Source organism: Malus domestica, chromosome 17, assembly GCF_042453785.1.
Source record: "Malus domestica chromosome 17, GDT2T_hap1".
NCBI lineage: Eukaryota > Viridiplantae > Streptophyta > Magnoliopsida > Rosales > Rosaceae > Malus > Malus domestica.
In genome coordinates, this window is record NC_091677.1 from 26,858,667 (window position 1) to 26,885,325 (window position 26,659).

The 26,659-nt window shown below is 36.5% G+C and overlaps 3 protein-coding genes across 5 annotated transcripts; 2 read left to right on the forward strand and 1 right to left on the reverse strand.

The window, feature by feature from the left end:
- Window positions 1–2,649: 2,649 nt before the first annotated feature.
- Window positions 2,650–5,877, forward strand: LOC103436056 (uncharacterized). 2 transcript variants are annotated; one of them, XM_008374465.4, is made up of 2 exons: window positions 2,650–2,792; window positions 5,115–5,877. In XM_008374465.4, exon 2 carries the CDS (start codon window positions 5,151–5,153, stop codon window positions 5,712–5,714), a length of 564 nt encoding a protein of 187 aa, XP_008372687.2. In that variant the 5' UTR covers window positions 2,650–2,792; window positions 5,115–5,150; the 3' UTR covers window positions 5,715–5,877. The 2 variants fall into 2 exon arrangements, with proteins under 2 accessions (XP_008372687.2, XP_008372686.2); XM_008374464.4 differs by having other exon boundaries at window positions 2,652–2,792; window positions 5,105–5,877.
- Window positions 5,878–7,335: 1,458 nt separating this feature from the next.
- Window positions 7,336–10,819, reverse strand: LOC103436057 (uncharacterized). 2 transcript variants are annotated; one of them, XM_008374467.4, is made up of 4 exons: window positions 10,692–10,819; window positions 9,665–9,730; window positions 8,326–8,618; window positions 7,336–8,239 (listed from the first exon to the last, which is right to left on the reverse strand). In XM_008374467.4, exons 3-4 carry the CDS (start codon window positions 8,602–8,604, stop codon window positions 7,421–7,423), a joined length of 1,098 nt encoding a protein of 365 aa, XP_008372689.1. In that variant the 5' UTR covers window positions 8,605–8,618; window positions 9,665–9,730; window positions 10,692–10,819; the 3' UTR covers window positions 7,336–7,420. The 2 variants fall into 2 exon arrangements, with proteins under 2 accessions (XP_008372689.1, XP_008372688.1); XM_008374466.4 differs by having other exon boundaries at window positions 8,326–8,645.
- Window positions 10,820–20,079: 9,260 nt separating this feature from the next.
- On the forward strand, window positions 20,080–24,735 carry LOC103436054 (3-isopropylmalate dehydrogenase 2, chloroplastic-like). Its single transcript, XM_008374462.4, has 11 exons — window positions 20,080–20,395; window positions 20,641–20,770; window positions 20,866–20,977; window positions 21,165–21,240; window positions 21,345–21,433; window positions 21,911–21,997; window positions 23,136–23,252; window positions 23,362–23,469; window positions 23,616–23,669; window positions 23,751–23,903; window positions 24,442–24,735. Exons 1-11 carry the CDS (start codon window positions 20,173–20,175, stop codon window positions 24,514–24,516), a joined length of 1,224 nt encoding a protein of 407 aa, XP_008372684.3. The 5' UTR covers window positions 20,080–20,172; the 3' UTR covers window positions 24,517–24,735.
- Window positions 24,736–26,659: the final 1,924 nt, after the last annotated feature.

Sequence of the window (26,659 nt, forward strand, 5' to 3'; positions counted from 1 at the left end):
TACGCACACTTTCTTAATTTTCAAAGGCCTAGAGATTAATTGGGGACGTGACCAGCCACCTATCGCCTAGGCGGAGCTAGAACAATGACTTCAAGTGAAGAAGAATATCGCAAAACCGTTGTAATAAGTAATAAGGATAATTATTTCATTTCTTTTGTTTTTTTATATGGAAGAAAAACGTGAAAGAGAGAAGGGTTGGGGAAAAGTTGGAAGAATTTAAATTAGTATAATTGTCGTTTCATCTTTATTATGTAAATATTGTTTAGGGAATTTTTTGAAGTGTCATATGAACTTAAACACCATTTTTAAATTTGTCATATGAACTAAAATTTTAAGCAATTTGTCATATCAATTTTCTAAAATCATTAATTTGTCATCTCACTCTAACTCCATTACATTTTGCATCAAAATAAGCCATATGGCTTGCACATGAATTATTCAAGGTTATTTTAGACATTTCAATTCCCCACTTACATTCAAGATTATTTCGAGAATTTCAATGTTATTTTGGACATGTCAACTCCTTTGTTTTTTATAGACACAAATGCCAGCATTGAATTCTCAAAGCTTGCAATTAGTTAAAATTCATGTTAGTGAGCCTAATGTTGTTGACAATAAGTTTTTGAAATGAACCTGACATGTTCTTTTTACCAACCAAAAGTTTTTGGTTCGTACTAAAGAAAAGCAGAGAACTTGTAAAAAGGAGGTCAAAAGTCTTAAACTGATTTATTCCCCTACCCCATGTGTAATATATCTATGTATAAGAATAAAAACTAAAATATAAAATTTGTGAGTAACCCTAAACACAAGTTATGTGTGTTGTACATGATTTATTTTTATGAAAAACTAACGGATGCTAGATGAAAAGCTAATGATTTCAGATAATTGACATAACAAATTGCTTAAAATTTTAGTTCATATGACAAATTGAAAAAAAATGTATAAGTTCATATGACATTTTAAAAAATTTCCCATATTAATTTACTCCAAGGATAATATAAGAAAATTGGTGACATGGTTGGTGTCTTGAGAAAGAGGTTGACAATCTCTCGTGGAGTTTCATTCTACCTTTAAATTTTGCTGCGTGACATTCTACTATAGATTTAACTCCTCATTTTTTTGGGGTCAAATAGTAGATTTTGTCAAATTAGATGTTAGATTAGCCACCTACAGATTCGAACCCACACCGTCGTGAAAGCGCTCAACTCTTTTTCACCGCTATGGTAAAGAGCCACTTGCGATTTAACTCCTTAGTTGGAGATGCGAAAATCACAAACCTAACATTTGTTAACAATTTCAAACACATATAATAGGAAAGGTTGATATGAACATGTCGGATGAAACATTAAACTAAAAAGTGATAACCAATAAAATTGTATCAAAATTAATAATTAAATTAATGGAAATGTCTCACTTAGTTGTACGCTCTAGTCATATGCCTTTCTATTTATAAATGAAAAGTCTTAGTTTCGACTCTTGAATAGCGAGTCCAATAATAAACTATTATGGCTTGCCCATTGTCTCACTTAGGCTAAATCCTCCACCACTTAGAGTAAAAGCATTCGATAAAAATAAATTATTAAGCCTTTAAAATGCAAAAACATACTACAGTCTAATAATATTCTTATTCACTTGTAAATGAGCTCTCATCCGCTTAGCATATAAAACATCTAGTATAAATAAAAATAAAAAAATTACACCCTCTCTCAGTGGGCTATCTATTTCTGCCCCACTTCATGGTTCAGTTGTGGGCTTTCCCATCATCTATTCTAATCTGAATGTCACAATGCCACATGGCCCATATGTATTACGTACTTTTGTTACACTCTAATACACGTGATCTTAACTTAGTCGCTTCGTCTAATCAAGATCTAAAATATCGATATTATCCCGATATTTTCATCGAAATTTCCGTATTTTTGGACTACCGATATCATCGATATTTTAGACATTGATAGGAACTTTATGTGATATTAAGTCACTCATGTATCTTACCATGCAATGTATAAAGTGTAAAATATTGTACTAATTCATTATATATAAATGATTATAGTGTGTTTAAACTTCTTTCATTAATTACTACATATTTTCTACACTCATAATGTTTATCAGCTCACTATATAATCAACTTAAATCAGTTAAATCCATCATGCATTGCATTTCCTTCCAATTTTTTGTGATAAATTAATAGATAATTGATTAAATAAACATCCTGCAAAGTTTCAATAAAAATTTCTAAGTTTTTCTTACAATTTTCATGGTTTTTATTCAATTTTTATCTATATCGATAATATTTCGATATTTCTGTCGAAGTTTTCGTATTTTTAAACTGCCGATATTTCCGATATCGTAAATATTTTAGACCTTGCTTCTAACCAACTGAACCGATGTTGAAAAAATCGAATCGAAAAAACAAAACCAAAACTGTTAAATCGAATCGAAAGGAACCAAACCGAAGTATGTCAAAACGACGTCGTTTAATATTTATTACTAGATACGGCGTTTCGTTCAGTCTGAGAGTTTGTATTGGTATTGGTCGACGTCGTTCAGTCTGAAACCCTAAGGCCTACTAAACATCGATCCCTCATCCCTGATCCCTCTGCCTGTACTCTGGACCCTCTCCTTCACAGCCTCCGCCGCTCCGCGCACCCGCTCTCGACACAATCAGTCTTCGTCTTCCTCCTTCCCAGCGACTTGCGACCCGTCTCACTCTCAGTCTCTCACCCCCGTGACCCGTGACCCGTGACTTCCTCTCGCCGTTTCTAGTCTTGACCCACGACTTCCTTTGCAAGGTTAGTCTCATGTTCTACAGATTTTCTTTTCAATTTCATGGGTTTTGCAGATTTTATTTTCAATTTCGTGGGTTTCTGCAGTTTTTCAATTTTCACGGGTTTTGCGATTTTCTTTGATTTTTAGTGGTTTTTGTTGTTCCTATGATAGTAATGCTTACTATTATTGTCAATTAGAAGAATCTGATTGAAATGGTAAGAATATATATTTTTCATACTGTGAAGTTGGATGGTAAGAATACAGAGGTAGGAAGGGGATTTCTAAGAGTAAAAATATAGCATAGAAGGGGACTAGAAGTAGACTGTTTGACGAGAAGCTGAAAATATTTTTGTAAAACAATGAGATGAGAAGTAAAGGAAAATGATATTATGTTGATAAGGGGGTCGATTCTGTTGGATGAGGAGCAGAAAGACTGATGGAGTATAGGAATGAAAATAACTTTTAAAGAAATTTTCTTGTTGAATGATAATATTCAAATGACATGGAACTTTTGAATGATTCAGAATTGTGGGAGAGGAAGCTTACAGTAACTTAAAGCTATATGATGATGTCCACATTCTTGAATTACAATACAAATTTTTCTTTCAATGGTGTATGTAATCCAGTATGATCTGTTTAGTCTAGTTTTTGTTTTTTATGTTTTAGTAATTATTTTTTCTTGAAAGTTAAACATTAGAATGTCAGTTTTGGTTAGGAACTGCCACGGAAATGTAGTTCTAGAAGGCCACTGAATGTAGGCATGTAGAAGTTAATCAGTAAATAAGTAGGCTAAGATGGCATGGAATACAAAACATGTTCGAGTGTTGAAGTTAGTAAACACTGATTTGTGGTAGTACTACTGTGGCTTTGATATTTACGTTCATGTGCAGTGTAGTTTTGATATATACATATGTGCAAATGCATAAAGATATCCACTCCTTTTTTATATTTGTTTTAGTTTTTCAAAAGCTTAATGTTTTCATATAAACCTCGTAATAACATATAAATGTGTCAAAGAAAGGGTGATAAATATTTGGTTATTTAAAACGTGGATCATATGGACAATAGATATTTTTCATGTGAAGTTGAATGGTAAGAATACAGAGGTGGGAAGGGGATTTGTTGAATGATAATATTCAAATGACATGGAACTTTTGAATGATTCAGAATTATAGGCAATACAGTTCCATTCTATTTTATTCGCTGGGGTTAAAGTTCATTTCAAAGAGATGCATAACTTGTTTGCTTTTGTTTCTGTTTGTTGGTTTACTATATAGGATTAATTCATTAACTTGGTTTTCGAAATTATTATTCTGCCTAAATTTATGTCATCTTTGAGTTATGGCTTGCTGTTTGAATTTCTGATTCCTGTTTGAGCGTTTGAATTGGTTTTATTTGTGTTTCTGATTTGTTCTTCAACTTGGTGAGTTTCCACTTGCATTTTCGGGGTCGGCTGTGACGGTTTTCGGTGTTAGTTATGGGGTTTTGAACTTGTCGTAAAGTTTCACTTTACCCTAGCTCAGATACTTATGTTTCTTGTTGTCATTTGGAGCTTTGAATTCGAATTCACTTCATTGCTGACGTTATTCTAAATAGTACTTAAGTTAAGCCGTTGGTTCAATCTTTATTAGTGTTTTGCTTAATATACATTGTTGGTCAATTTTTCAAACAACTTGAGCTTCTGGGGTTTTTGTGGATGTACGTCTAACAAGGTCTCAGAGCCTTTGGATTTCAGTGCTCAACAGTTATTGTATAGATTTTCATAAAGCTTGGACTTAGTTCAGTTATGTTTTCTTTGTTCTATTACCATTACAACTAACTAGTAGTTTTCTCGTCTGACTTTTCTTTTCTGAGAATAACAAGTCCAACTCTTTAAAACTTTAGACGGTGGAAAATTGGCAATCTGTGTTTTGAAATTCCCCCTTTTCCCCTTTCTTGAGTTAACTTGAGTAGTTTTTTGTTTGAATACCTCAGTATTTAGAAACTGATCAAATATGCTTTCCTCACAGTTTTGGATAGTTATGGTGCCTTATGAAATAAGTTCATATTGGCTTTACTATAACATTTTGTGGTTTGTATTGTGCTTGGATGGTGGTTCTGGAGCTGTTCATCTTTTTGTGCCTTTTGCTTTTGTTTAACTGATGTAACTCAACGGTTTGCATATTTTTTGTCAAAGAGTATATCAAGCATACAATTCATGAGTGATTAAGTTTCTACCAAATAAATATGACAACGATTGACTGAAATATTCTGTGATTGTTCTGGGAAGCCATGCTCCAGTGGTTGTGTGCCTCTTGAAAAGTGTTTAAATATTAATGAATGGTGCTGTGTCTAGGAATTATCAGCAGTACAGAACCTTAGGAGACTTAACACGGACAAAGATGAGACCTTTAGACGAGACTGAGACCACGACGGTGTTTGAAAAGCTGTTCAAGTTTACAGGCAACAACCTCAAAAACATTGTTGAGAACCCTTCTCATGAAGGCCCAGACCCTGGTTCAGGTCGTTACTGTTTTCGCCTCCACAAGAACAAAGTTTACTATGTTAGCGAGTCACTAGTAAAGCGTGCTACAAATATAGCTCGGACTCAGTTAGTCTCCCTTGGCACCTGTATCGGTAGGTTCACTCATGGTGGCAAGTTCCATTTAACTGTTCAATGTCTGAGTTTATTGGCATCAAATGCTAAACACAAGGTCTGGCTCAAACCTACCTCCGAGATGTCATTCTTGTACGGAAACCATGTTTTGAAAGGTGGTTTGGGGAGGATTACAGAGAATATTGTGCCGGGTGATGGGGTGGTTGTGTTTTCAATGTCAGATGTGCCTTTGGGTTTCGGGATTGCTGCCAAGTCTACTCAAGATTGTAGGAAGTTGGACCCCAATGGAATTGTGGTGCTTCACCAGACTGATATTGGAGAGTACTTGAGGATGGAGGATGAGCTTTGAATAATTAGACGGGTTTTGAGTGGTTATGACAGATGAGTAAGATTTGTGCGGGTCATGTAAGTCCATCTTCAGCTTTTGATCAATACGAGGATGTGGATGATTTTGTTGAACGTTCTTTCATTAGAGATTCAGAGTTTTGATATAAATTCTATATTATCAGGAACTTCTGCATTATGATTTTCTTACTTCAATTGTCGTACTTTTTATGAAGTTGTTTTTGTCGTTCTGATTTTGATTTGATGTTGCTGCTATCGAACTGTTGTTGGACCAAATTTCACTACACCAAGTTGTTATTTGCGAATGCACATAAACCAGCTAACTGTTAACCTCGCTATAACATAACGAAATAGTCGAATTATTTATTTTAAGTCCATGGTAGCCAAAGGAGTCTCATACAACTTCATCTAGCTCGTCATCAATTGGAGTTGGAGATAGAGTTACATGGCATGGGTACACTGCAGCGTTGCATCATTGGCATGGAGGCCACTGTGATGGTGTACTCGTTCTATGAAAATTGTGGTGTTTGCAGTCGAAGCTGATCAAGAAGCTGCTCCTCTCTATGCAACCAACTGCCCTTTTGAAATTTGCTCTTACGTTCCACCTCTTGATTTTTACTTTTATTTTTCAAAGTTATCTAAGAGCTCTTATACTCTCGATGCTGCCGCCGCAGCTCCTGAAGATCTGGCGACTCGACCACGGCGCTTGTGATGACCCACCCCCACCCCAAAGACGTCGCTCACGGCGGTTCAATTACCCTGCTCCCGAATATCCAACGATGCGACCATGACAGTCGCGAAGACCCACCCCCAGTTGTACGACGGAGAGAGAGAGAGGGACTAGTAACCATGGCAAGTGATGGGTTACGAATCTTGTGCTATTTTGGACTTGCGTCCAAAATAGAAATCCTGTGCATGATACGTTGTAACAGCATCAAACAACGGCTTGAGATTTGAGTCCATTTTAATTGATCATAGTCTGTACCACCCGGCCACCAAACGGGCTCAGTGTCCAAGACTAGTCCATACTTAGGAGGTATTTCGAGTGAATACTTATGGCATTACTTATCAAGAATAGGAACACAAAATATACATACCATTCTTATTTGTGACATTGTATTCGTATACTAACACAAAAGAAAATAAAAAGTGAAAAGTCTTGAGTTTAAATCTCGTGAATGACAAATTCGATACCAATTTATTTCTCATTCGTGTAAATATATCATTGTATCAAAATAAGTAAACTAAAATAAGCGAGTCCCATGTTGAAAATGTGTTCCACTTCTAGTTTCAGCAAGGTATTATTTTCATTTTCCACTTTAGATCACACAAGCGCTTCAATGAAAACTACTCATAGACTCGTAAGCCTCAAATGCTGGTGAAATCTAACATGGAAGCATCATCGATTCGTCAGAATGACAAGAAAACAACACAAACACCAAGAGGATTAAGATCTCAGCGTGAAGTAAGGGATGGCAGGGGTTCAACTAAAAAGGCTGCCGGATGGAAGATATCCGCCGAGGCCCCCCGGCCACTAATGATGCTCTGTTCTCGTGAATGATGTTGCTGAATAAGTTGGCAAGCGAAGAAAAAAGTAAAACTTATCAACACTCGTAAGACAAAAATGCTCAGCAAAATAGCTAACACGATTCTTTCATAGTTCAAGATACATCGTCACGGAGAACATGATTCATAAGAACAACGTTCATATTATGAATCGCGTGCCATCATTTTCGCATAAATATCGCTATGATCGTAGTGAGCTATTGTGTGAAGATCCATATTGGAGGAGTTTTTACTGTGTGCCATAGTTTTGAAATAAACATCATTCTTTCGCTGCTCGTAGTAAGCTCTTGCGCGTGGCTCCATGTTGGTGGTGTCCATACTCATAATTCGGTCATCATGCTCTCTTTGCTCCCTTTCATTCGCTTCCTCCATCACCTTTACCTTTCTTTCTGCAATTTTCGCCTTTCTGTCATCTGCTTCGGCCAATTGTTTGGTAAGCTTCTCCATCACGTCACATAAACGAGAATCCAGAGTTTCTACTACCTTGCTTCTCTTGTATGCTTCTTTTTCTGCTCTTCTGGATCGTTTCCTTTTAAGAAATTCAGCTGTATAATATGGATCTTTGTCAGTGTCCTGTGAGACGAGAGTCTCCTTTGATTGTAAGGAGTATGAGGAATTGTTCTTCGGGTTTGTAGCTATAGAATGAGGATCAGACCTCTTCGGTGAGGAATTGATGTTCAAGTTTGCAGCAATAGTAGGAGGATCGGACCTCTTGGGTGAGGAATCAACATTTGGGTCTGTAGCCATAGTACGAGTACCAGACCTCATCGGTGAGGAAGTGATGTTCAGGTTTGCAGCCACAATAGGAGGATCATACCAGTCTGCAACCATAGTATCAATATCAGACCTCTTTGCCGGTGTCAAACCTTTCCATTTGATGTTATGTTGCAAAATTTCCCAGCAATGATTGAACGCAAAACGTTTCTTCTCAAGCTTCAAGTACAATATATTTGCTTGAAGAACCTAAACATGATTTTAAGAAGTTAGCTACTTTGGGAAAATTATTACTAAGGAAAAGAACGAAGGTGAAGGAAGGTACAGATTCTCACCTTGTTAGATTCCGTCAATCCACTTTGTTTTTCTTCTATTTTGGTAAGACATTCATGAAACTGATTGCAACTTCCAAGAATTATTTTCCATCTAGACTGGACAGAACATCGCGATCGCTCATTTTGATCACCGGTTATCTCAACATATTTTTGGTATACTTGATCCCAGGAAATACATTTAGGTTGCGAAACAACATTGAGCGGATCCTGAGAGACACTTAACCGAGCATTACAAACAGCCACATCTTGATCCAGCGTGAACGATTTTCCCCTTGTCATTGGTTGTCGAGTGTCTTCCAATTTCAACAAAACAGGAGTAACTAAAAATAAAAAACAACAGCAAAATGAAAATAAACTGGCAAGCTGATTGCGACAAAACAGTAAAACACAATAGCAAATCACAAAACGGTCAGTAGCCTCCAAATTTACAAAACTTTACAAGAACAAAACACAAACAAAAAACTAGTGCATGATCTTATTCACAAATTTCAGAAAATGTGCATTCTCTTCCAACCGCTGAACAACTTTTTGAGTTTTGAAACGCTTTAAAATTTGGTAGCCTTATGAGAAGGATACTGCATATCTCACTGAATAGTCGTCCAATTGTCACACATATCTACCCTAAGTTCCAATTAAGCTAACAGATCACAAGAAGGTAAGTGTAACGCCTTACTAGCAGATATGCATTTCAGTTCCTCAACTTCCTCTTCATATGATTGAATATCATTTGCAGTCTTGCAGACTCATTCACAGTTTACGCACTCTAATCATTTCCCATCTAAACAATTTGATATGCTATATGGCGGATCTAACTTAAGACAGAGCACACTAAAAAAAGTCTAAAAACCCTTCTTCCTCTATTATACACGCTTCTTCACTAGACCCTGCAATGATGACATTACTAGCGTTAATAGTTACATCTTCTCTTTTTTGCCTTCTCCAGGACTCCACAAGTTAACTAATTCAAGCTATATTCCAGGCAAGCCGACAGAAAACAAAACTTTCTCAAGTAAAATTTGTAGTCCATCAGTCCAAATTTTCATCTTTAGCACACGTATGAGGCTTCAGCCTCCCACACCTTGACAATCCACACACCCCCACCTCAAAACCCTCCACGAACAAATTCTCAGCTCCATTTACTAGAACACTGTATGGTAACCATATTTAAAATGATTAGGGTTACATGCATAGTCGTTAGGTACACTTCTAACCACCCCCATTGCAGATGAAGTGAAACCGATGTGGTTCCACTTGAACAGATATCAGAGTTTCCATAGGACTGTGATCCAAAATTGAACTCACACACATTGTAATCAAAAGTGGAAGAGAAAAAACTTACTAGTAGCCAGAAACTGCAAGTAAAACTCCCTAGTTCAAGAGCCTTACAGTAACTCAACAGGTAAGTCTGCAACCATAGAATTACAATTAACAACACTATTAATTTAACAGTTCAAAACAAAACTTGATTAAAACAAATTACAATTAAAAACATATGAAATAAAGTAAAAGTGTAAACCAACAATAGTGATAGGAACATTACAGGTGACACAGAAAATATAGTTAACAGAAGCATACGAAATAAAAAATACAGTTAACAGAACAATTAAATCAACAGCAGCATAGAAGCACACAACATGAAATGTACAACTGCAACACAACTAAGTCAGTGAAAACACTCGAAAGAAACAAAACCAAAATCATAGAACTCTTAAAATTAACAGAAGCATTGAAAATTAAAAAATTATAAAGAAATGAGTAGCTTAGCCGAGCCTAGGATCGTGGGCTTGTAGCCAAGTAGGGCGTTAAAATGATTTATTGGTGATGGAGCCTAAGCTAAGTGGGTATTGTGTTTGAATCTGTTCACCACCATTTGGTGTGTGAGGTCACATTAAGCACGCCTTAGCTACTCGGGTTAGTAGGGCACCCCACACACTATGAGTGGGTAGCAAACAACAAAACTGAGAATCGGCTTGGAAGAACATAATCAACTTAAACAAAACACTAGAAATAAAAGATAATAATGAAAAACGAAATTGACATCACCCTTAATTTTCCGAACGACATTTTAACAAATTGAAAAATATATCCAGAACTATTCCAACCTATTTGACAAATCGACGTGCAAGACAGAAAGAAAGTGAGTAACCTAAAGCAATTTGGGGGGAAAATGTCACACTCAAAACAAATCTCAAAGGGTAATCAGCTCGAACAAGCATAACACATTACGAAATGCAAATTGTGAAAGTTCAAGTCAGTTCGTTTCCAGCTTACCAAACACAAGTTAAACAACCAAACACACCACAAAAATGCATCGAGGTTAAGCTACAAGAGACCAAATAGGCAATGTGGTATAGAGAAAGAGTTACCATCAGTCAAAAAAGTAGCAGCGTCGCTGGGCGGCAGAGGAGGGGGTTAAGGCAGAGAGGGTTCCCTGTCTTAGAGAAGAGAAGATGAAAAATCATATGCAAAACGAGGGTTTTTGTGTTTTGCGAGTGATTCTGTGTAGGAAGGACCACAATAATATCTTCACTTTTTTCTTCTGTTTTTTTTTTTTTTTTTTTTTTTTTTAAGAATTGACCCAAATGGTTCCAAACCTAATCAACGCGACTCATGTAGATCCGGTAATTTTTGACACGACATGAAAATGACACAAAAATAACAGATTTTGAGTTAATACGATAACTATCGGGTCATTATCGGGTAACTCTTTAATAACGGGTTCTTAATGGGTATACATGTGGGTAATCTGTTTCGAAAAAATTTATTTTGATAATTTTAAAGTTTAATTACTAAAAGATTTATTATAAAATACAATAGCCATATTAATATATACAATATATTCTATATTAAATATATAGTTTTGTATTATTATTCTATATAAGTTTAAAAAAAAAGTTTTAGTTATTATTTATTTTTATTATGAGAGTTCCTTAGTATCTTTACTAGGATAAATTTTATTTAACATGTTGTTATCCAAAATTAAAATAAACTAGTATAGTATTTGTATAGGTAAGAACTTAGAAGACATACATACAAGTATGAAAAATGTGAAAGAATATACAAACACTCGTGATTCATCATTATTTCTCAACGAGTAGATAATGGTTACACTTACATTATTGTTTAGATTTTTAAAATCCTCCAAACCCTCATGAATAATGTTTTTTATTTGACGGCAAAATTAATAAAATTAATAATAATTATTGTAGAAGTGTTAAAAATGTAAAAAAAAAAATTTTATATATATATACAATCACTCATAGTGACAAGCTTTACAAACTTTCATGAAGGGGTCAGCTTCAAAATCCAACACTATAATCCATAAACCTTAAATTTATATTTAACCGTCGATTGTCATTTAGACTTTATTCTTCTTGTTGAAATTCATTTTTTAAATTTTCTTTTTTGAAAACATGATCATCTAGCAGATGTAAGAAGTTGAAAGGTTCAGATCTTTGATATCACGTTTGGATATTTACGGTTAACTGAAATATTAGTCGATGTCATATAGTTTGTAGAAACTTTATAAGCATCAAACAATATTTTCACTAACCATAAAACTCTGAATATAATATTAACGATTCAAACCGTTCATCTTCCTGCATCCTCTAATAGATCATGTTTTCAAAAAATAAAATCTGATAAAACAAAATTTGATGAGAACAATGAAGCGTAAATGTAAACAACAATCAACGGTTAAATTTTGATATATGATTTATATGATTATAGTGGCAAATTTCGAAGTTAATCTCTTCATGAAAGTTGTAAAGCTTGTCATTATGAGCTTTTAAATTTTTTTTTCTATATTATTTATACTTCTACATTAATTAAAAAACTATTATAGACTTTACTTAAATAATAGCCCTAAGTTAAATAAGAGTAAATATGTATTGTTGGATTCCATTTCACTTATATTATTAGAACTATTTTGGACGAAAAAACCCCTTATCGATGCCAATATTTACCAATTTTACCATTTGATCAATTTAGGTGAGCGAAAATATACTTAAAAGAAAAATACGTTTTTATGTTTTGGATGTGACAATATGGTATGTATATACTTATTTAGTATTATGTTTTTCATTTGATTATTTATTGGTTTAAAATATATTTTCCTTAACAGGTAATGTGTCGGATCATATTACCTGTTAATATTATCAGGTCGATCTCGGGTTGGGTTATTTTACACGTTTATTTTAACGGGTGTTACACGACATGACCCGTTAAGATATCGGGTATGACACGAAAACGACACAAACAGAGAAAACACAACACGAATGTCAGGTCTAGACTCGTGGTTACCTACTACTTGATTTTGATTCAATGACAAAGCAAATCAAGTCTGCATAAAAGGGAATGGGTTTACATCCGGTCAAATTTGATGAAAACTTAACCTAGTTAATTGGAGATTTCATGATCTAGGTTCACTAGGTAAATTGATCAAGTGAGACAGTTGAGACTTAATAAATTGAACACACAAATTCAACTCAAACCTATGGTGATTAGTGTGTTATGTGTTGATGTGTAGCATAAACTATGCATTTAATGGCATTGCTTTCTTAGCGTTAAGAGGAATTTAGGCAGAAAATTCTTAGTCGATGTCGCTTATGTGAGACTAAATGTGGGGTCACATTTATGAGAATCGTAAAAAAGCTAAGCTCTCATGAATCCTAAGATATGTTTAAGATCAAAATGAACAAAAACGTATAAACTATTATTTGTTAAAAAGTGATACGTGTGAGGCATATTGTCTCGGTATGCTACAACACTGAATAATTCAAGATCAACTATATCCACTAGACTACCATGTAAATCTAATATGTTTTCACTTGGCAAAGTTAAGTCAAAGCATATCATTTATTCCTCCTCTCAGATCGTTTAGCATTTAAACTCTTATTTTGTAAGAGATACAATCGATGTGAGATATTTAACGTGCCTCCTCATATGGGACTCAATTAGTGTGTCAGATGATATAGTCAACATAGTCTAGTGGATTACTCTTCACATATAAGTGAGAGGTTTTAAGTTCAATTATCGCCAAAGGCGGATTTGAACCACATAATTGCTAGCCCCCATTGTGAGGCCCACCCCTCCCTCTTACCTTTAGATAATATTGCTAGTTAAAAAAAAAATTTCATTTAGGACAGGATACTGCATCATCTGCAGTCCTCTATCTCAATACCAAGTCAGTTTACTTCAATTTCCTCTACTAGAATCATTTTATAGTTGCTGTTCACATTCGAATTATTCAAATATACATATATATAGACATAGATTATCAAATTCCTACGTTTAATCTACTGTTGTTATATTAGTTTGCATCATTGATTGCTGTTTTTCCAACATCTATCACTCAAAATTACATTATAAAAGCCACCCCTCAAAGTAAATATATTGTTTTTTTTTTAATTTTTAAATATTGAAGATATTTTAACATCACATGTAGGTGAGACTTCAATAAAAAACAATAAAATTTGAACTTGTGAAATTATATTATTGCTCATCATTTTTTTTGTATGATAGAAGACTAAACAGTCTTTTCACCCTCTTTTGTTGACAAAGAGGGTTTTATTAATTAATAGAGATAATAGATTTTTAACAGTTGAATCTAATGGCATGTTGTTTGGACCTAATTTTACATCATCGGTCCGAGTAATCAAGGCCGTTGAGTAGGCATGCTTCTACACCGTCGATCGAAAAATGAAGATATTTTTGTTATTGTTAAAGGATAACATTATGGTTTTTGCCATAGTAATTATCTTTTAATTATCCGATCATTATATCTTCAAACATGGACAGTTCGAGTAAACTTGGGATTCCTGCTATCAAATTGGAGAAGCATGGTGGATAAGGTTTGAAAGGTCAAGGTGCATGAATGGGATGAAATTATGAGGCGATTAATGCAAGCAATGGGATACCAAGATACGGAATGCATCCAGATGGGTTTTTGAGTAAAACACAATTAAAAATTAATTTAATACTCATGAGGTCAGGATGCATGCGACATTTTTGGGAAATGATGGTCTTGGATAATGATGACAAGCCTAGGTGGGCTAGGCAATAATGATAAGAAGACTTTTAATTGGATAGGTTTTTATGAGGTTTAGAAAATCAGGAAAGTCTATCTAAAGGATATGCTTTGGTCTCTGAGGGTTAATTTCGGTTCCGCGAAGTATGAATTGCAGTGGGAGTCTACAAGTTATCAGGCCGTGCCAAGGAAATATGGATGCTATAAATACAGAGTTGCAAGCAACATTCAAGCCCCTTTAATTAAACACACAACTGCCCTGAGCAAATTCTCTCAACAACCTTGAGAATTTTTCTTTTCTCTTTTCGCCGACACACCTACATTTTGGATAAACAGTACTGTGAAGGCAACCGGTGATATCTTCAGTTGGCATAAATAGCACTGTTGCCGTAGAATCAGCCGATCTTGTAGCATCTTTAGTTGGCATAAACAACACTGCGTCGAGAGGGACTAGTTGTCTATCCAAGTCTCCGTCGAGAAGGATTTTCGAATCCTTATTGATTGAGGTCATCTCATCACCCTTCTCAACGAAGTAAGGTGTTACAGCTTATTGGGCTCGGCACATTGCACGTCGAGTTATTTTATGATTGGATACTCTCAAGTTGGATTTAGAGTTCGGCATTTCAATGGTCGAACCACGTTTACTGTTAAGACTTATATCCGCTTTGAGTATTTGTGTCCTTACACTTGGTGTCGATTCGGCGTGAGTTTACTCTGACGAATACCATCACTGTGACTGAATCTGACGACGACGATTTGTGAACTTCGTAAGAATAATAGCCTTGTCTTCAGGTTCGAGAGCCGAGACGGTTTCCTTCGTCGGTCGCAATCGCAAGACGAAGTCAGCTGCACGCTCAACATAACGTCAACACATTTACTCATCAGCCGAGCTCGGTCGTCGAGTTGGCATGCCCCGCATTCAATCGAATGACGTAGTTAGCTCATAGATTACTCGACATACACGCCACGTAGGCTTGGTAGTTTTTAGGGTCAACATTTTGGCACACCTAGTGGGACCCAGTGCTAGAACTACGAAGTTCATATGATATATCAAGATGTCAATCTGGCTTCATGTAGCCGATTGTACGAGCTCCTAGAGGAATTAAAAAAACACAATGAGGAATGTAAAAGATCTTTGAAAGTGGAAAAAGTTCTTCGTGGCCATAGAAAGATGCAAAAACCATTTGCTTACATGTTGAGAATAAAAGCTCTTGTTCCCCTGCAAGAGCAATGGGTAAATGAGGACAGGGCTCGATTTAATGTCTGGCTAGATAAAGAACGTTTTCCTTACATTTCTTACTACAGATCAATTCCATTTGAAAAATGGTTAAGTCCTAAGGTCGGGGGGCAATTTTTTGTTTCGGCCACAATCAAAATTCGACCTCAGGAAATTTCCAAGACGGCCGAAGAAACACATAGGCCACATGTTGTCTCGGTCAAGACTGAAAGTGTGGTAGGCCTAGAAGAAAAAGTTCAAATTTCTGAGTCACAAATTAACTTGGAAAATGATTCGTCAGATGAGTGTTCCAATGACGAACAAGACTGATACACGGCTTCAGACCGTAAAACCACATCAATTGATATGGTAATTGGAGACATGGTCTTAGACACCGAAATTACGCCAATTGACATGATTATTGGTGATAAAGCTGATATGGGGAAATCTCGTTCGGCTAAGTTGTTCGAGTTAAAAGCCGAAATCGGTGAAATTATTATGCCCGGGGGGCATACTAATTGTTCAACACATTTGGTGGCCGATGTTAAAAAATCTTTTGTCAAGCCGAGCATATTTGGAGATGATTTTTTATTCGGCTCAATGCAAAATTTGATTGGCTATGTTGATATACAAAGATCTCAGCTTGGAATAAAACATCGTTGGCCTCCTCCTCTTTATTACTTCGGCCACTTGTGTTTTCTTTTATTAAGAAAATGAATAAATTATTTTCTTAATCATTTGGCTAATTAAGCCGATACTTAAGAAAATAAAGGGGGCAACAAGATGGTGCAGACTTAGGAAAACAAGATGGTGTGGACTTAAAAAAAAAAAAAAAAAAAAACCGAAAGGAATAAATTATTTTTCTCAACCATTCGGCTTTATGGGCCGATACTTGAAAAATAAAGGGGGCAACAAGATGGTGTACTTGGTAGACAATTTTGGTCAAATAATGGTGTACTCGGCAGACAATTTTGGTCGAATGAATTTATGGGAGCATGCATGGTTGCAAAGCTTGTATATAGATATGTCAGAATGACCCATCAACAACATCCCATCACATGAAACAAAAAGAGAGACACATACGAAAAAGACAAAGGAAAGTTCATGAAATTATGGTAGGCTTCCACGTGGGCTAGCCTTTTCGTTTGGTGATGTAGTGATCTGTGAATTCCTAATAGCATTATTTGGCCGAATACAATTCTTTGGCCAAATAAAAGAAAGTTCGGCCGAATACAATGGGTTATATATATATAGGCTCTACACCCAATTCTTCTCGGCCTCGGCCTTGGCCGCACCATATGTCGAGCTCGATAGTTAGTTCGAAGGTATCTAATGGTTTTTAAGACGACTGAATGAGGTGGCGTGGTTTTATTTGTATGACGAGCTAGTTTGATTTGGTGAAACTGCTGGTGTTTGGCCAAACACCATCTCAAGTCGGTGGAATGGAGCCGGCCGAGGTGCCATTTAGCGTTCGGCGGAAGTATGGGCGTTTTAAGTATTCTATTCGGAAGAATTATGAAGTGTTGTGATGCTTAGTTTCTTTAACCATTCGGCTTACGAGCCGAAGCTCAAGGAAACTGGGGGGCAATGTTTGGACCCAATTTTACATCATCGGTTCGAGTAATCAAGGTTGTTGAGTAGGCATACTTCTACACCGTCGATAAAAAAATGAAGATATTTTTGTTATTGTTAAAGGATAATATTATGGTTTTTGCCATAGTAATTATCTTTTAATTATCCGATCATTATATCTTCAAACATGGACAGTTCGAGTAAACTTGGGATTCCTGCTATCAAATTGGAGAAGCATGGTGGATAAGGTTTGAAAGGTCAAGGTGCATGAATGGGATGAAATTATGAGGGGATTAATGCAAGCAATGGGATACCAAGATACGGAATGCATCCAGATGGGTTTTTGAGTAAAACACAATTAAAAATTAATTTAATACTCATGGGGTCAGGATGCATGCGACATTTTTGGGAAATGATGGTCTTGGATAATGATGACAAGCCTAGGTGGGCTAGGCAATGATGATAAGAAGACTTTTATTTGGATAGGTTTTTATGAGGTTTAGAAAATCACGAAAGTCTATCTGAAGGATATGCTTTGGTATCTGAAGATTAATTTCGGTTTCGCGAAGTATGAATTGTAGTGGGACTCTACAAGTTATCAGGCCGTGCCAAGGAAATATGGATGCTATAAATACAGAGTCGCAAGCAACATTCAAGCCCCTTTAATTAAACACACAACTGCCCTGCGCAAATTCTCTCAACAACCTTGAGATTTTTTCTTTTCTCTTTTCGCCGACACACCTACATTTTGGATAAACAGTACTGTGAAGGCAACCAGTGATATCTTCAGTTGGCATAAACAACACTGTCGCCGTAGAATCAGCCGATCTCGTAGCATCTTTAGTTGGCATAAACAGCATTGCATCGAGGGCGAATGGTTGTCTATCCAGGTCTCGGTCGAGAAGGATTTTCGAATCCTTATTGGTCGAGGTCATCTCATCACCCTTCTCGGCGAAGTGAGGTGTTACAACTCATTGGGCTTGGCACATTGCACGCCGAGTTATTTTATGATTGGATATTCTTAAGTTGGATTCAGAGTTCGGCATTTCGACGGCCGAACCACGTTTACTGTTAAGACTTATATCCGCTTTGAGTATTTGTGCCTTTACACTTTGGTGTCAATTCGGCGTGAGTTTACTCTGACGAATACCATCACTGTGACTGAATCCGACGACGACGATTTGTGAACTTTGTAAGAATAGTAGCCTTGTCTTCAGATTCGAGAACCCAAGAGGCCGAGACGTGTTCCTTCCTCGGTCGCAATCGCAAGATGAAGTCAGCCGCACGCTCAACGTAACGTCAACACATTTACTCATCGGCCGAGCTCGGCCGTCGAGTTGGCACGCCCCGCATTCAACTGAAGGATGTAGTTAGCTCATAGATTACTCGGCCTGCGTGCCACGTAGACTTGGTAGTTTTTAGGGTCAACACATGTTTACGTACAATGAGTAAGAATTAGAATCTATTTGATTGTAAAATTAAAATCTATTTGACTGTTGACTTCTAACTTAATTGGTTAAGAATATTTGCCCTTGCATCCAAGGTTCCATGATCGAACTCCTCTATAAATTAACTTATAGTTTGTAAAAAAAAGAAGGTAAATTACATAATAGCCCCTCATGTTTGAGGTCTATTACAACTCCATACAACATCTTTAAAACATTTCACTTTCATACCTCACGTACTATTTTATTTCAAAATAATATCTCCATTAGATTTTCCATCAATTGGTCTGTTAAATGCTGACGTGGCTGCCACATGGTAAAAAAAAAATTTATACATTAAAAATATTATAATATTAACCCTATTAAAAAAAAAAACCCAAACCTAGAAATCCTTTCCCGAGTCTCCCTCGAATCTCTTACTCTCTCAGGTCACTTTTCTATCTCACTATTTCACTCTCTATCTCTCCCTCGAACTCTCTCCCTGACAGTACACCCACACGCACGCACCCATCTACACACCCACACCACCCACCCCCACCTCCTCCGCAATCCCCATTCCAGGTCTGAGCTCTTCAACATTGACGACAACCGTAAAGGAGTGCCGAGAAAGTTCGATGTCGAAGTGAGAGATGAAGAGAAGAATGAAGGTGGAGACGAAGGTAATGTTTTGGATTTGGATGTGAATGCAAATGCGGAGTTCAAGACGATGAAGGAGTTGATAGATCTGGAATGGGAAAAGAAGAAGGGTGCGGGTAGGTATTTGAAAGACATTGCAGGGACATTTTGGGGGACAACATCGATTTTGAGCAGGAATGTGAGGTAATGACGGTGGAAACAAAAGATGAAGAAGGTTGAGAGCGAGGGTTTCGTGGCGGAGAAGCGGTGGGAGACCTAATCGAATGTCAATGGATAGCCTCGGGATTCTTGGGATGGGTGTTTGGGTCCTAGAGTCGCCCAGCCAAGGTTGACCCGGATGGTTTTGGTTGTGGAAGAAAACTAGGAAGGAGGTAGGGTGGGGAATGTTACGGGGGAGGTGGGGTTGGGGTGGGAGAGGAGGTGAAGAGAGTGGAGGAGAGGAGGTGGTCAAGGGGAGGTGAAGAGGAAGGAGTGGGAGAGAGAAGGGAGGGGAGGTGAACAAAGTGGAGGAGAAGTGGGTCGAGGAAGATGGGTTTTAGGTTTTTTTTTTTTTTTAAATAAATACTTTTTTAAAATTAATTATTTTTAAATTCATAATATTTTTTTTTTGCTATGTGGCATAGATGTGGTAGCCAAGTCAGCTCTTAACGGAACAATGGATGGAAAATCTAATGGAGGTATTATTTTGAAATAAAATAGTACGTAAGGTATAAAAGTAAAATGTTTTAAAATGTTTTAAAGATATTGTATGCGATTGTAATAGATCTAAGAGGTTACTATGTAATTTTAGCAAAAAAAAAAAAAAAAACATACCCTACGGGGGCAAAAGTTCAAATTTAGGTAAATTACAGCGATTTAGCCAAAATATGAAGTAAAAGCAGAAAAGTAATAGGATTTGGTAATTGGAACAAAGCGCAGTTAGAGAGACTCAGAGCTTGAGCTTGACAATAATGGCTGCCGCTCCTGCTTGTCTCCAACTCAACGCTAAACCCTTCAGCTCCTTTCTCTCTCCCAACCCCATTTCCAAACACACCCCGAAAGTGGGTAGGATCAGTTGCTCCGCAGCCTCACCCTCTAAACGCTACTCCATCACTTTGCTTCCCGGCGATGGCATTGGCCCCGAAGTCATCTCCGTCGCCAAGAACGTCCTCAACCTCGCCGCCTCCATCGATGGTTTCTTTTAATCCCGCTTCGTTTTTTTCCTTTCGTCAATTTTATTTCGATTTCACTTGTTTGGGTCCGAGAAATGGTGGGAAAATAGAAAAGAAAAAGTCTTTTACTTTCCCACATTTTCTCAGGGTTTATTTTTAACATTTTGAGCTGCTCCGTGTGCTGTATAATGGAATAGATTTGCTGGGAAATTAATAATTTTATAACATTTGGGTGTTTGTATAACTAAATGTGTTTGCATAAACTAGGGATTGAGTTTAAGTATGAAGAAGTACCTATTGGTGGAGCTGCCTTGGATTTGACTGGAGTTCCACTACCTGATGAGACCCTTTTGTCAGCTAAGCAATCCGATGCAGTTCTTCTCGGAGCAATTGGGGGGTAGGTCGTGATTGTCCTTCTCAATCCTTTTTATTTCTTAGTGATTATCGTTTTCAAGTAATGTAATTTACTTAATTTGATTGTTGGTGTTGAAGGTACAAATGGGATAAGAACGAAAAGCACTTGAAACCAGAAACTGGCTTGCTTAAACTTCGCCAAGGTCTTAAAGTGTTTGCGAATCTGAGGCCTGCAACTGTTTTGCCGCAGGTGAATATCAAATTTGATTTATTATCTTAAAACTAGTGTTTCTTCATTTCAAATTTGAGGCCTGCAACTGTTTTCGTATAATCTGTTATCGACTCAGTAACTATAGAGTTCACATAATTGATTTATTATCTTGAAACCATTGTTTCTATATTTCTAACTTATCATTTTATGTTAATTACTATTTAAGTTAGTGGACGCTTCAACTTTGAAGAGAGAAGTAGCTGAGGGGGTTGACCTTATGGTTGTAAGAGAGCTCACTGGAGGTTAGTGTACCAAATTTAAACTAGTGACCAACTTCATGAACCTGCTCGTGTTAAGTTTTTTTCACTTGAATTAATGAAGTCATTCTTGTTTTTGCTGGAAATAGGTATATATTTTGGAAAGCCTAGGGGTTTTGGCACCAATGAAAATGGCGAGGAGATTGGCTTCAATACAGAGGTGTATGCTGCCTATGAGGTAGTTTCCTTTGTTCCTTTCTGAAAGTTATGCGTTAAGTTCTGGTTTTTCTGATGATACTGGCAGCTATAAATGGTTCCTATAAACCCAAATAATTTCTCTTTATGCACGCCCAAAAACCATTTATCCAACGGTATCTCCTCATGGTCTTTTCTTTTATTTCTATTTCTTTTGGGAAGTGGTTAATCATATATGCAACAACATTGTGAGTTTGTGTTGACTTTGCTCTGTGAAGGATTCACAAGCATTTCACTGAATTGGGACTACTTGCCAGTTCCAACCATTAGATGATTTCATAGTTGAAATAGGAACTTGAAAATTGTTAGGTTTCTTTTTTTTTTTAATTCCGCTCAGAACTTTCTGTGAGTTTCAGAACTTTAAAATTTTCAGGCCTGTTGTTATAAACTGTATTCAGAACTTTATAATTGCAGGTCTGTATACAAGTGGTTATTTAACATGAAATAATCTTCTTGCCAGATTGATCGAATTGCTCGTGTTGCATTTGAGACTGCTCGGAAGCGAAAGGGGAGGCTCTGCAGTGTTGACAAGGCAAATGTGTTGGAGGTACTTTTCAATAGAAGAACTTTTTTTCTTTTGTTTTCTTTTTTCTTATTTGGAAAGTTGTCAGGACTTGTTTGAGAATTTGCCACAGTAGAGGCATAGAGCATTTTCTTTCTGGTTATAATGGCGTTACATGCTATGAGCCTAGCTATTCTGCTTTACAACTTCCCAACGCATGATCCATTAGTTGACTGTTTAATTGCTCCCGAACAGATGACAATAAGTATTACATATAGTTGGAAATGATATCATTGGTTTCTACACATGTTAATTTATCATTCATGTGGCTTGACAAGCCAAGCCCATCTTTTTCCTTGAGTTAACCAGTTGTGCCCCTTAGGCACCGTTTCAGTAAAATCATTCACTTGTAAAAGGAACTTATGGGTGCTTAACGTGGCTTTTACGAACATATGATGTCTGACCTTTATAGTCTAACCTTTTGTAACCCTAATTTGGTTGTTGATTAAAGTGGAACCAAATATTTCATACTTATATATCCTCATATTTGTATGTGATAGAAAAAGAGGCACAAGCTGATAACTTTTTGTGCTAAATTAATGACAATCTAAAAACAGCAAGTACCAAGGATAATAATATATGTGTGATATTTTGGGTCTGATTACACCTCCTCCTTACAAGGGTTTGAGGGTGAGTGGGTCCAATTCCTGTTTAGTTCGTGCTATTGGCTGAAAGAAAACTAAAGGGAGATGATATGATTCTACCATTTGTGGTGGTTTGCCGGAATGTCAAATCAGAGTTAAGGATGCACTACTGATAATCAGCTCATAATATGTTGGAAAGTGTCGGGTATTTTAAAACTGTTTGATGGATACACATGCTTGTACAATGTCTTTGTTGTCATCATTGATTAATCCAATCAATCAGATTGAGCCTTTCAAGATCTACTAGCCAATCTATTTCACTGAGTTCAATAGTGTTAGGGTCTTAATGATTCATTAACACGGTGCTGGCTAAATTTAGATTTTCCCACAATGCTGTCGGTTATTCTTTGCGAAAAGAAATGCTAGAAAACATGTATGGCAGCAACATGTGTTGATTTGTGTTTCTTGCCTTTTCTTCTTTGCGTTGCTTAAGTTCTATTTTACGTTTATAATGTATATTTAATTCAATGGATATCCAGGCATCAATGTTTTGGAGGAAAAGAATCATGGAAATAGCCTTGGAGTATCCTGATGTTGAACTCTCACACATGTATGTTGATAATGCTGCAATGCAGCTTATTCGTGATCCGAAACAGGTTTGTCTAAGGCCTACTAAGGATAAAAATTTTGGATGGAAGGAACAACTTTTTAAAGCATCCTAAATGATTGTTGCTAGTATCATGATGTTTGCCTATGAAATTGCAGTTTGATACGATTGTAACGAACAACATATTTGGCGATATATTATCTGATGAGGCTTCAATGATAACTGGAAGTATTGGGATGCTGCCATCTGCTAGTCTTGGGGAATCGGTAATGCAAAGTTTAGTCTGTCACTGGTCAAGTTTCTACATGTGTTAGGAATGTTATTCTGATGGGAATTTCCTGTTGTTTTTGGTGTTCTAAGGGTAAGTTTGAATTCTTTTGATCTGACTATATTAAAATTCCCATTGGTACAGGGTCCTGGACTTTATGAACCCATACATGGTTCTGCTCCCGATATTGCTGGACAGGTTGGTTTGCCTACACATCAAACTATTTCTCTTCGGTGGTACAATGCCATTTGTTATGGAATATAATGGTCTAACATGCAGGATAAAGCAAACCCATTAGCGACAGTTCTCAGTGCTGCTATGCTTTTGAAGTACGGTTTAGGTGAAGAAAAGGCTGCCAAGAGAATTGAGGATGCAGTTCTAGATACTTTGAATAGGGGGTTTCGGACTGGTGACATATATTCCACTGGAACTGTATGTGCATTTTTTATTTTTTCACATGCTCCTTTTTTGTATCTTTCACTTGGGTTTGGAAACATGATCGCCACAAAATATTATACTGCTCTTTCCTTTGTTGAAACAAAAACATGTTATGGAATATGAATGTAGCATAGTATTTGGAGAGCTGCTTTCTATCTTCTCCTTAAGTCTTCATGAAATAGCATCTCCTTCTCGTAATTTTTGTGCATCCTTTAAAAAATTCTTCGAGGAAGCAAGGTACTTCTCGTGTTAAAATTCTTTGGTATGATTGTCTTTGAATTAGGTGGAACTATTAGATTGAATCTACGGTGTGGGATAGTTCCCTGAGTGAAACCAGTCTTTATAGTAAAACGATGTACGAGATAAATGTGCTTTGTTCTAGTTGTGGTCTATGAGAAGATTCAGTTGAAATTCTTGAATCAAACTTGAGTTCTCATTGATTTGTGCAGTAACAGTTGCTTATAATTCAGTGTAAGCTTCTCCTAATATGATTGATTGATGACCATTGATTGCTGATATTTGCTTTATACAGAAATTGGTAGGATGCAAAGAAATGGGTGAAGAGGTATTGAAGTCTGTTGATTCCCAAGTTCCTTCTCCAGTATGAACTGATGCATCGGTCAGCGTGGACAAACGAGGGATCGGTAGGGCTATTCTAACATGATCTCTGGAGTGAAGAAGTCATTCTGGCCGTCTGAAAGCAAACCTGAAGATCTCATCTAGTATGATATTCCTTGTTCGTAATTTGGAGGGCTTCTTTTATTCAGATGAAATAAGCCCATTTTACTGTCTTAGAAATTTTATTTTATTTTACCTTTTGGTTACATTGGAGGGTTTTGAGCTGGATCTAGTTTACTCTTACTCATCACCCTACACCGACCCTCACCACTGGGACTGAGGGGTGGTTTGGTTGTGAGGTGCTTAAAAAAAAAGCACTTATGAAAAAAAACTGTGAGGGTTTTAGGTGTTTGGTAAACTGAAAAAAAAAAGGCTTATTTTGGAAGCTGCTGTGAGAATAAGCTGAAATCAAAGGAAAAAGCTGAAGCTGCTATTTGTAGCTTTGGAAAACTAGTTTTTTTTTTTCAAAGCACACGGAGCTACAGTGCTCATTTAATGAAAAGACCCACTATCAGACTGTTTTTTTTTTTTTCAAAAGCACTTTTACAAAAAAGTTTACCAAACATTTGCTGATTTTTTTCATAGTCGCTTATTCTCACAGCACAGCTGTTTATTCTCACAGCAGTTTTTTTTCAAAGCACAGCAATACCAAACTAGCCCTGACTCTCCTCCATGTCTCCTCCTTAATTGCTTGACGTGTGTCTACTTAACTCAAAAATTTTCAATGTATTTTAACCATAAAATTTAGGTTTTAACCGTGAAATAGTTTTTCTGCTCTAATCTTTTTGGATTAAATTTTTAACTCGACATTATTAAAGAATGAATATAGACTAAATATTTTCAAGGTAACTTTTCTAAATAAAAATTATGTAGAATATTCTAATTTAATTTTATAAACATTTTAACCTCAAAACATTCAGATTTCGGTAAATATTAAAAACTCCCTAGTTTTATTACAAAGAACGAACAACACACCAGCACGCTTAATTTTATTACGAGGAAAGACCAACGCACTAGAAGGGATAGACCATCATGCCCGTGCTCCTTCTTGGTGCTATATATGCTCAACCAAAATAATTTGTTTTAATTGTTCTACCCGTCTGATCGAGCAAAGAGCTGTTGGTGTGGTTGACAAACCCATGTGGGTGGGCCTGTGCACTGTTAGTGCCTTGTGCGTTTGGCATGTAGGGCGAATTATCGTCCTGCTTCTCCCCTTTGTTGGGCGCGTGTACGTGCATAGGTGGGTCAGTCCTTTACCTTGCTCGGTTTCTTGAGTTAATCAAAACTGATTTTTGGCTAAAGTTGGAGCAAGTTGTGAGACACCAAAAAACGAAGAGTAATGCCATTCTTATCGTAATTTTATACCATAATTTTTTACCATCTTAGATGGCAGATGTGGACAAGCTACATTAGACAAATCAATCAACAAAATGCCATCATCGTCAACGATTGACAGCTTTGGCATCCACTCCATAAATCACAGATATGACAGATCAAAAGGTAATGATTTTTACACTCCCGTTGTCTGTTTTATTTAATCTGCTCTAATTTATCTAATCCAAAAAAGATTTTTGGTCCATCTTATTTGCATTTATCTTTTCTATGAATAATATTAGTAAGACCACCTTGGTAAGCAAAATTCGATTATATAGGCATGGTTGCTTACAAGACAAAAGATTTGTTCTTTGCTTTATGATTTCTAGGCTTTTAGATTAGAAATGTTAGCTTCAACACCTTGGTATTATGATCAAGTACAACATTGGGGTGATGACATTGACAAACTCTCAAAGAAAACCACTTCCCTATTAAACAGCTCCAGCCCATGTTTGTTTAACAATGTTGTATCATTCATTATATAGTTTCACAAAGATCGTGCATTATTCTTGCTGAACTTGGTTTGGTTTTTTTTTGTTTAGGGATAGAGTGAACAAATCACAGTTCGACCAAGTCTTGAATGATGAATTGGATAGATCATTGATGTCTCTTTGTCAAGTTAAATTTTCATTCACTATTTTTTTTGTTTTTTGCATTTGTAATGCTCATTTCTTGACTCAAACATTGCTTATGAAGTGAATGAATTTGCATAATCTTAAATATAATTTTCAATCTCGCAACAACGCGCGGGCACCGTT

What these genes read in the sequence shown, in the direction of transcription:
- LOC103436056 (XM_008374465.4), top strand. Translation starts at nt 5,151, where the DNA reads ATGAGACCTTTAGACGAGACTGAGACCACGACGGTGTTTGAAAAGCTG.
- LOC103436057 (XM_008374467.4), bottom strand. Translation starts at nt 8,604, where the DNA reads ATGACAAGGGGAAAATCGTTCACGCTGGATCAAGATGTGGCTGTTTGT. An exon ending in GATTGACGGAATCTAACAAG is followed by an intron (nt 8,240 to 8,325) that starts GTGAGAATCTGT and finishes AATCATGTTTAG; the next exon opens with GTTCTTCAAGCAAATATATT.
- LOC103436054 (XM_008374462.4), top strand. Translation starts at nt 20,173, where the DNA reads ATGGCTGCCGCTCCTGCTTGTCTCCAACTCAACGCTAAACCCTTCAGC. An exon ending in TTATTCGTGATCCGAAACAG is followed by an intron (nt 23,253 to 23,361) that starts GTTTGTCTAAGG and finishes ATGAAATTGCAG; the next exon opens with TTTGATACGATTGTAACGAA. An exon ending in ACATATATTCCACTGGAACT is followed by an intron (nt 23,904 to 24,441) that starts GTATGTGCATTT and finishes TGCTTTATACAG; the next exon opens with AAATTGGTAGGATGCAAAGA.